Source organism: Chiloscyllium plagiosum, unplaced genomic scaffold (genome assembly GCF_037043375.1).
Source record: "Chiloscyllium plagiosum isolate Xiang-an unplaced genomic scaffold, Cpla_swu_hap1 HiC_scaffold_46, whole genome shotgun sequence".
NCBI classification, from domain to species: domain Eukaryota; kingdom Metazoa; phylum Chordata; class Chondrichthyes; order Orectolobiformes; family Hemiscylliidae; genus Chiloscyllium; species Chiloscyllium plagiosum.
This window is the reverse complement of record NW_028270184.1, coordinates 16,216,867-16,227,503: the sequence shown is the minus strand read 5'-3', so window position 1 is coordinate 16,227,503 and position 10,637 is coordinate 16,216,867. Positions and strand designations below refer to the sequence as shown.

Sequence of the window (10,637 nt, the reverse complement as noted above, 5' to 3'; positions counted from 1 at the left end):
GGTTTGTTCAATATATCATTTCAGCTCCATGACACTGTAATCTTTTGATGCAAAGTTCTGTGTTTTATGGTCCTGCTTCACAAGCACCTGATGAAAAAGCAGTGCTTCCAAATAAACCCGTTGGACTATAACCTGGTATTGTGTGATTTTTAACTTTGTCCACCCAAGTCCATCACCTGCTCCTCCAAACCATAACCAATAAGAAGGGGGTGGGCGGGACTAGCGGCACCGGCTGGTCCTCCAACCATTGGGAGCGAATGAGGGGCGGGGCGGGCGAGTCGACACGTGACCTGTGGAGCTGCCGGCGCAGTGCTGCTGTAACTGGCGCTCGAGTGAGTGCGGAAGGTGGTGACGGGAAAACTGGGAGAATCAGCGAATACGGAAGAAAAACTGAGTGAGTCTGAACTGAGAGGTTTTATCAACACCTGATGTAGGCCGCCAAACCGGAATCAAAAACTCGCCGAAGCGCGTTTGCAGCAAAACGGGATAACGGCTGTAGGCCGAAGGCGGTGATAGGCCCCTGTTATCGCCGCCATCTTTATTGGGGGCAAGGTGCAACAGTGCACGTGATTCTTGTGCGGAGGGACGGGGCGATTTGAAGAGAAGTATTTACATAGTAAACTGAAATCAGGAGAAATGTTCGTCTTTTCTAAGTTTCCCTCCTGGACCAATAGTGAATCTTCTTTTGTGAGTTCGTTTACAGGTTATTAATTGAGAAAATTGTGCAGACTGGGATCTCAAAACATGCTCTGACAGAGGAGTCATCAGGATCTGAATATCATTGGCATTTAACTGTGGAAGGAAAAAGGTTTGTCTGTTCTCTCTGTTCCCAAATATGACCGATAGGTTTGCAACTCGAAAACAGCCATCGTGTTGACATTTGTGGTTTGATCACCCCTGGGGTGTGTTCAGTTCTGGGCTCTGCATCTGAGGAAGTAGATATTGGTCTAACAGGAGCATAGATTTATCCAAATAACACCTCGTCTCCTTGACAGAATTTCGTCTCAGTCACCCCCTTCATACTTTTAACCTTAAATTCCTTATTCTCATACCTGCAAACCTACTTTTAAAATTCCCTATGGACTTGTGTGACAGCATCCTTTCAGGTGAAATGATCCAGATCCTTAAGTCCGAAGCGTTATGAAGTGGTGAATTGAAAGTTGAGATGCTATTTCCTCAGCTCCCATTGAGCTGCAATAGAACAGTACAGGAGGCTGAGGTCAGAGTGGATGTGAACAGATCATTAAAATGAAAAGGCTGTATTGTGAGCGTTTTTCTGGATTAGTGGTGCTGGAAGAGCACAGCAGTTCAGGCAGCATCTGAGGAGCAATAATATCGACGTTTCGGGCAAAAGCCCTTCATCCTGATGAAGGGCTTTTGCCCGAAACGTTGATTTTACTGCTCCTCGGATGCTGCCTGAACTGCTGTGCTCTTCTAGCACCACTAATCCAGAATCTGGTTTCCAGCATCTGCAGTCATTGTTTTTACCTGTATTGTGAGCGTTGCATGGTTCAGTCAGAGTGCTTTGGAGTTGGGTGAAAACAGACAGTGAGGTGAGATATACAGAAGGTCAAGTTGCAAGACTGAATGCAGTGTTCAGTCTGAGCCTGGGCAGTACAGAATGTGACACGGGCCCAATCAAAACAATCAATTGGTAAGTGATACGTGCAGAGTATTATCTTTGAGTTTTTAAGTGTAATATATGCCTGAAATACAGGTAGGAGCATTTGAATATAATAGAAATCTTTGAAACGAAGGAAGATCCCAAGCTCAATTGAATTCTCTGAAAAGAGAGTAACAAGCTTATTGTACAGAAAAGTCATGACAGAAGACCTCATACACCTCGTGTGTTCCTCTTGCACACAATATGGGAATTAAGGGGTGCTGCTTGTGTTGCTGATGGCTATGTGTGCAGAAAGTGTGTCTATCTGTGGCTACTGGCTAACTGCTTTTCAGAGTTGGAGCTGTGGGTGGGCTCACTGTAAAGCATCCACAATATTGAGAATGTCATGGATAGCACATTTAGTGAGATGGTCACACCGCAGGTGAGAATTACATAGGCAAATGGCAATAGGTGAGCATCAGATAAAGTAAGACGCTCAGGAATGAAATGCAGGAGTCCCCAGTGGTCATTTTCCTCTCAAAAACATGTACTTTTTAAGATACTTATGTTTGGGGGTGGCCTCATGGGAAATTAGCAATAGTCAAGTTCATGGCACCAGAATGGGAGGAAAAAGGGTGGCAGGGGTACAGTGACAGACATTCAACAGTCAGAGATCCAGACAGGCACTTCTGTGGCCATTGAGATGAATCCAGGATAGTATATGCCAGCATCAGGAATAGCATGGAGTAGCTGCAGGACACTGTGAAGCTGGAGCACGAATAGCCAGTGGTTGTGGAACATATAGGTACCAATGACATAACTAAGCAAAAGGATGAGGGCCGGAAAGCTGAATATAGGAAAATAGGACACATTTCAGCTCTGTTTTTTAATGTAATAATCTCTGATTTACTCTCTGTGCCACATGCTAGCAACAGCCGGTATAAGAGGATGGGTCAAATGAATGCAAGCTGGTGTACCAGTGAAATGTTTAGATTCCTGAGGCATTGGGATCATTTCTGTAGGAGTTAGGACCTGTACAGATCTTGGGACAGCACAGTGACTCAGTGGTTAGCACTGCTGCCTCACAGCATTAGGGGCCCAGGTTCCAATCCAGCTTCAGGCGATTGTCTGTATGGAATTTGCACATTCTCTCCGTGTCTGCGAGGGTTTCCTCTGGGTGCTCTGGTTTCCTCCCAAAGTCCAAAGGTGTGCAGGTTAGGTGGATTGCCCATGGTAAATTGCCTGTAGTGTCCAGGGATGTGTAGGTTAGATGGATTAACTATGCGTATTGCAGGGTTACAGGGATAGGGTAGGGTGAGAGTCTGGGTAGAATGCTGTTCCCAGAGTCTGTATGGACTTATTGGCCAAATGGCCTGTTTCTACACTGTAGGGTTTCTATGATATCTATGACTGGTTGCCCCTGGGCAGAGCTAGGACATCATCTCTTGGGGGCTTCTGCTAGTTCCTTTGGCGAGGTATTAAACTGGTATGGCTGGGAATGGGAACCAAAGTGTAAGCTTAGATGGGTCAGTTGCAGATCAGGAAATGGGAGGTAGAATATTAATTAGTGATACACTCAGAGAGACAAAAGAAAGGAGGATTAAAAAGGATCGAGATTCTCCCCATACATCAGTGGGTGACATCCTAGGAATCAGTCTGGTGAATCTTCTTTACATTATCTCAATAGCCAGGACATTCTTCCCCAGGAAAGGAGAACAAAGGTGCACACAATACTCCAGGTGTGGTCACACCAGAGTCCTCACAGAAAGATATCCCAGCTCTTGTACTCAAATAATGCCTTTATGAAAGCCAATGTATCACTTCCATTCTTCACTGCTTGCCACTCCTGTCTGCTTACGAAAAGAGAGTCACAGCGAAACAAAACAAAATGGAGTCGGAGTCTCTGACTTAAAATTGCAGAACGTAATGTCCCCATCATATCCACTCTAGTCATCAAGCAGGTATTTGCTCTAGTCCCATTTTCTAGCATTCAGTGTGTAACCTGCATTGTAGTGCCTTCAAGTTTGCAATGGTTCGAGCATCTGACACCATTTCAGATGCTGAGTAACACCAGCGTTTTCTGTTTTAGTATCGGAAACATATTCTTCAGTCCAACACATTTATGCTGATTAAATGTTCTAAATTAATTAAATTAGATTCCCAACAGTATGAAACAGGCCCTTCAACCCAACAAAGCCACACCACCCTCCGAATAGTGACCCAACCAGACCCATTCCCATACCCTAAACTAATCCCTGACTAATGCACCTAACACAATGGACAATTGAGCATGGTCAATTCACCTGACCTGCACATCTTTGGATTGTGGGAGGTAACCGGAGGCACCCAGAGGAAGCCCACGCAGATATGGAGAGAATGTGCAAACTCTTCTCAATCACCCAAGGCAGAAATCGATCTCGTCCATTTCTCAGAATTTGGCCCATATCTCTCAAAGTGGCATGTTGGCTCAATGATTAGCACTGTTGTCTCAGACGTGGGTTCGCTTCCAGCGCGCTACTGTTGGCACACTCTCATGTCTGCGTAGGTTTCACTCAGGTGCTCTGGTTTTCTCCCACAGTCCAGAAGTGTACAGGTTAGATGCTACATGCAACTCAGATGTGCAGTTGAGTTAACCAAGGGAAATGCAGGATTACAGGGATAGGCCAAGGGGCTGGGTCTGGGTCTGGGTAGCACATTCTTTGGAGTGTTGGTATGGACTCGATTGACTGAATGGCCTACTTCCATGCTGTAGAAATTCGATTCTATGATTAAACCCTTTCTATTCCTGTATTTCTCCAGTTGCCTTTTAAATGTTGTACCAGCCTCCTCGACCACCTCTGGCAGCTCGTTCCTTACTACACACACCATCTTCTTTACTGAACGATTGCCCCGAGGTCCCTTTTAAAGCTTTCCCTTTTCACCTTAAACCTATGCAGTCTAGTTTTTTGATTCCCTGGGAAAAAGACCTTGACTATTCACCTGAACCAATATCCTTCATGACCAAACTTCTGTATGGTCATCCCTCGGTCTTTGATGCTTCAGGCAGCCTCTCCTTATAACGCAAACTTTTTAATTTCTATAGCAGGGAGGCTAGAACTGAACTCAGTATTCCAAAATTGGCTGAGCCAATGTCCCATACCAGTGTAACAGGACTTTCCAACTCCTGTACTCAGTGCACTGACCAATGTAGGCATGCATGCCAAATGCTTTTTTCACTGTCCTGTCTACCTGTAACTCCACTTTCAAGGAACTCTGCACTTGTTCGTAGCCCTTCAGAGGGATTAAAGGGAGAAAACAGGAACAGGATTGAGTTATAGGTCTATAAGGTGCAACTCCTTCGTATCTATCTCTTCCTGTAGTTTTGTGCAAACACTGACTGGTTTGCTTCCCTGAAGAAGATTTGTGAATGAGTTGATTTTAATGGTAGTCCAGCATTTTCCCTCCGTGTCATCTCCACAACTGACCAGAACTTCTCTCAGTTTCACAAGCTGTGTTCTTCTGGTTTCTCCTAATACACTTGTTTTCTGTTTGAAAATTTTTCATTTGCAGTTAGAGACTTCAAATTAAACCACATCCAGATCCAACAGTCACTGTGTTTATCATAACCAGTTTTGAACATGGAAGGAAAATGCACTGTTCACACTGGAGAGAAACACACATCATGTGTGTGTGGAAGCATCTGTGAAGTTTCATCTGAAATATCCAAAGGCCAGTGCAGTCACACTGGGGAGACACTGTTAATATGTGGAGATTGTGGGAAAGGATTTTTTTACCCATCCCACCTGGAAACTCATGAAAACAGTCACACTGGGGAGAAGCCATTCATCTGTTTTGATTGTGAGAAGGGATTCACTCTGTCATCCGACCTGCAGATAGACCAACCGGTTCACACCGGAGAGAGACCATTCACCTGCTCCGATTGGGGGGAGACATTTGCACACTCATCCAACCTGCTGACAGACCAGGAAGTTCATTCTGGGGACAGACCATTCATGTGTTCAGAGTGTGGAAAAGGATTTGTGCAGTTATCCAGCCTGCAGACACACCAGCGAATTCACACTGGGGAGAGACCATTCACCTGCTCCGATTGTGGGAAAGGATTCACTTGGTCATCCAGCCTGCTGATGCACCAGCGGGTTCACACTGGGGAGAGGCCGTTCACCTGCTCCGATTGTGGAAAGGGATTTACTCGATCGTCTATCCTGCAGATACACCAGCGGATTCACACTGGGGAGAGACCATTCACCTGCTCCAATTGTGAAAAGTCATTCACTTCATCATCCAGTCTGCAGATACATCAGAGAGTTCACACTGGGGAGAGACCATTCATTTGCTGTGATTGTGGAAAGGGATTCTCTTCGTCATCCAACCTGCAGGTACACCAGCGACTTCACACTGGGGAGAGACCATTCACTTGCTCCGTGTGTGGGAAAGGGTTCACTCAGTCGTCGAAACTGTTGGAACACCAGGGAGTTCACACTGGGGAGAGACCATTCATCTGCTCCCAGTGTGGGAAGGGATTCACTTCAACATCCAGCTTGCTGAAACACCAGCGAATTCACACTGGGGAGAGACCATTCACCTGTTCTCAATGTGGAAAAGGATTCATTTGCTCAACTAAACTACTGGAACACCAGCGAGTTCACACTGGGGCGAGACCATTCACCTGTTCTGAATGTGGAAAAAGATTCACTTCATCGTCCAACTTGCTGGAACACCAGCGAATTCACACTGGGGAGAAACCATTCACCTGCACCAATTGTGGGAAGGCATTTACCAAATCATCCCACCTGCGGAGACACGAGCGAATTCACACTGGGGAGAAACGGTCACTCAGTCAACTTCCTTGCTGATGCAACAGCCTGCTTACTATATGGAGAGACTGTTCGATTGTTCTGTATATGGTAATGAATTCCTTCTGTCATCCAAATTGTTAACATACTGGTGAAATGACACTGGATGAATCCCGTTCACCTGCTGTGTTTGTGTAAGAGGCTTTGCTGTTTGCTAACATTCTGGCAATTTCACGAAGAATAACAGGTGAAGGGTTTTTCTTTTACTCAGACCAATTACTGAGTGCCGGTCATTGGGACATTTGTATTGGTGTTATTAACTTACGATCTATTAAAAGGTACTGGTATTGTAGATAAAATGCTGATAAAATTGTGTATCTGTAGGATACGTTTTGCAAGCAATCACAATGTCGCTGTATGTCAACACATTTACGCTGGGTACAGACTGTCCACCTGCATATTGTTTGTGAAGTGATTTTGTGGTTCATCTGGATTGGTTAAACAACAATGATTCCCCTCTTTTCAGTATTGGATTTAAATACTATTGCTTTCTGCATCCAAACCATGCTTTCTGGCTTTATTTCTCATGATGTTTGCAAACACTAGAGGTTCAATTACTATTTTGGGATAAAAATGATCCAAAGCAGCTTTTTGTTAAACTATGATGCATCAAATCTTTGTCTCATTCTGAATGCCTTAGAGATAAGATAATCACTTGGGTCTGTGGGACAAGATGTGGAACATGTGGAAGTCGAGAGGGGCAGACCGTAGGCAAATTTGAAAACAAGGGTGAGGATTTTAAAATTGAGGCATTACTGAACAAGGGGCCCTTAGATGTTTTTAAATATATTTCTTCGTGGGATGTCGGCAGTGCTGCCTGGATCAGCACTTATTTCCCATCCCAGGTGCTCTGGAGCAAGTGCTGCATGTGGACATGTCTACGATCTTTGACGGCCCAGTGCAGAGGGGACTGGGCAAGTCAGAGGATCTTCTGTCAGTTTAGGATCAGTGAAATCATGCTTGACAAATCTACTGAAGTTTTCTTTGTCGATTTGGCCAGTGGAACTGGTTGATTTTTGGTCATTTTGATTTTCCAGAAGCTTTTGATAAAATCCCACTGAAGAGCTTAATTTATAAAATCAAAGTAGACAGGACTGTTGGGAATATATTGATGTGGATTGAGAATTGGTTAGCAGACAGGAAACTCTGAGCAGAAGGTTGGAGTACATTGTAACCTCGATTATCCAAACAAAAAAGGCAGGGAGTATTTTGTTCGTATAATCGAATGCCGGATATCACAGTTTAGCCAAGCATTGGACCTTGCGATCTTGTTTGGATAACCCAAAATTCAGATAATTGAGGTTCCTCTGTTTTGACAAGGTTTTGACAAGTCGGGCACCACAAGGATCAGTGTCCTTCGACCCCAGCTATTCAAATCATACATCAGTGATGAGAGAATCCAACATAATACATCCAAGTTGGTTGACAAAAACTGGGAAGGATTGGGACTGAGCAGGATACAGGTTTCGGAGTGATTTAGTCAATTTGAGTGAGTGAAAAATGCATGGCAGATGCAGTATCACTGTAAAGTTATCCGCTTTGGTAGAAAATTCAGAATGGAAAAGTATTATTTAAATGCTGATAGATTTGGAACTGCTGATGCACAAAGGGACCTGGTTATCCTTGTACACCAGTCATTCAAAGCAAGAAGTTAGGAAGGCAAATTGAATTTTTGTCTTTCATTGCAAGAGGGTTTGAGTGCAGGAGCAAGGAGGTCTTACAGCAGCTGTGCAGGGTTTTGTGAGGTGATGTGTGGAGTCTATGTGCAAGTTTGGTCTCCTTCACGCATAAACATTTATTCTTGCTGCAGGCAAACAGCAATCACTCGCACTATTGAAGTCCACAATGTCACCTATCCTTGAATCAGGAGGAAGTTCCAGCTGCTTTTTCCTTGTTTTGAGTCAGCTTTGGAGAAGATGTCAATTGATGACAACTCTGTAAAGGTTTGTCCACAATGTGGAAGTGGGTGATGTTCTGTCACTCGCGCTTCATTTCCCTGTCGCAGAGTAATACAGAGTCTGATGGCACTGTTTAGTGAGGCCTGCAGTGGGAGTGTCTAAACCAAAGAAAAGGATGATATGGATAGAGTAATCCAGAATGAGCCATGTGAAATATTAGGCAAAATAATAATAATGAGAGGAAGTGTTAAATGGAATCATTGAAAGTAGGTAAGTTACTCAGGCCAGATGAATTGCTCCTAGGATGTTGGAGCAGGTCAGGGTGGAAATAGCAGATGCTGTGAAGATTATTTTCCAATCTTCACTAGACTGGAGATCTGTGGCCAGGGGTGTGCCACAAGGATTGGTACTGGCTCCACTGCTTTTGTTCTTTATAAATGATTTGGATGTGAATACAAGAGGTATAGTTAGTAAGCTTGCAGGTAACACCAAAATTGTTCATGTAGTCAAAAGCAAAGAAGGTTACCTCACAGCACACCAGGACCTTGATCAGTTGGGCAGGTGAACCGAGTGGCAGATGGAGTTTAATTTAAATAAATGTGAGGTGTTGCATTTTGATAAGGCAAATCAGGGCAGAACATAGACACTTCATGTTAAAGTCTTGGGGAATGTTGCTGTACACAGTTCCTTGGAGTGCAAGTTCATAGTTCCTTAAAAGTGGAGTTGCAGGTAGACAGGATAGTAAAGAAGGCATTTGGTATCTTGGCCTTATTGTTCAGTGGATTGAGCATAGGAGTTGGGAGGTCATGTTGCGGCTGTGCAGGACATTGGTTAGGCCCGTTTTGGAATACTGCCTTCATTACTGGCCTCCCTGTAGTAGGAAGGATGTTGTGAAACTTGAAAGGGTTCAGAAAAGATTTACAAAAATGTTGCCAGTGTTGGAGGGTTTGATCTGTAAGCAGAGGCTAAATAGGCTGCAGTTATTGTCCCTAGAGTGTTGGAGGCTGAGGAGTGACCTTAGAGAAGGTTATAAAATTTGAGGGTTATAGATCAGGTGAACAGCAAAGGTCTACTCCTCAGAGTTGGTGAGCCCAGAACTAGAGGGCATAGGTTTATGGTGATACTGGAATGATTTAAAAGATACCTAAGGGGCAACTATTTCAGTGTGGTGCATAAATGGAATGAACTGTCAGAGGCATTTGGTACAATTATGGTATTTAGGAGGCATCTAAATGGGTATATGAATAGGAAGGGTTTAGAGGGATATGGGACTAAATTAATTTAGGGTATCTGGTTGGCATGGATAGGTTGGACTGAACCACCTGTTTCCATGCTTTACGCTTTTGACTTTAGGTATGGCTGAGGTGCTGAATGGCTGGAGGAATCCAAATGTGGTTTTATTATTTTAAAAAGGGTACAAAGGAAACACCAAACAGCTATAGACCAGTCAGTCTAACTTGGCTAGCAGACAAACTGTAAGAATCAATCCTGAGAAATCAGATGAACTGGCACTGTTATCTATCCTGTTTGATATGCCAGAGTTCACACCTGGAAGAGGCCACCATTCACCTACACAAAGTGTTCACACGGGGCAAGAAACTGTTCAGGTGCACTGTAGAGTTGTGTTTAGATGATCACCTTATCTCACTGCACTGTGGAGGTCACACGAGAGAAGCTGGTCACCTCTGACGGTGGGAAAAGTTTCTCTCAGTCATCCCACCTGCTGAGGCATCAGCACATTCACACTGGGGAGAAGCCATCCAACTGCTCCAATTTCGGATGGGATTCACACAGGTGTCACATCTGCTGAGTCACTAGGGAGTTCATGATTTTATTATTAGTCACGTCCTGGAGTGAGCCATGTTCATTGCTGTCTGTTTCTGCTAATGTTAATAACTGCCTGCTTCATCACATGTTAATGTAGATACATGTCAAATAAAGCTGTTTTGTGTAAAACACAGTGTGTGTCATCTTATTGTCTCTAACAGGAGATGCCATTTTGCATTGCTCGCTCTCTCTCTCCCCCCTCCATCCTCACTTTTAACAAGAAGTGTGAAAAGCCTGTTGTCTCAGAGATTGAGATGATCTGATCAACTGCCCCTGCTGAGACTGGGAAAAGTGCTCTGGAAGTCTGTGATCTGATTTCCTACCAGTCTATTCTGTCACACAGGACAGACCATTTAGGAGCTCTTACTGCAGCAGTGGCTTCAAGCAATCATCTGCGCAGTACACCAGTGATGTTAACAGGATGGGGAGACTGTTCACTTGCTCTGAGTGTGGGAA

The 10,637-nt window shown here is 44.3% G+C and overlaps 1 protein-coding gene across 1 annotated transcript; it reads left to right on the top strand.

The window, feature by feature from the left end:
- The first annotated feature begins 311 nt into the window (after positions 1-311).
- Positions 312-10,312, top strand: LOC122543935 (uncharacterized). Its single transcript, XM_043682882.2, has 2 exons — positions 312-808; positions 5,153-10,312. The coding sequence occupies exon 2, from the start codon at positions 5,221-5,223 to the stop codon at positions 6,454-6,456; it is 1,236 nt and encodes a 411-aa protein (XP_043538817.2). The 5' UTR covers positions 312-808; positions 5,153-5,220; the 3' UTR covers positions 6,457-10,312.
- The last annotated feature ends 325 nt before the right edge of the window (positions 10,313-10,637 follow it).

Coding starts and splice junctions, on each gene's coding strand:
- LOC122543935 (XM_043682882.2), top strand. CDS start 5,221: ATGGAAGGAAAATGCACTGTTCACACTGGAGAGAAACACACATCATGT.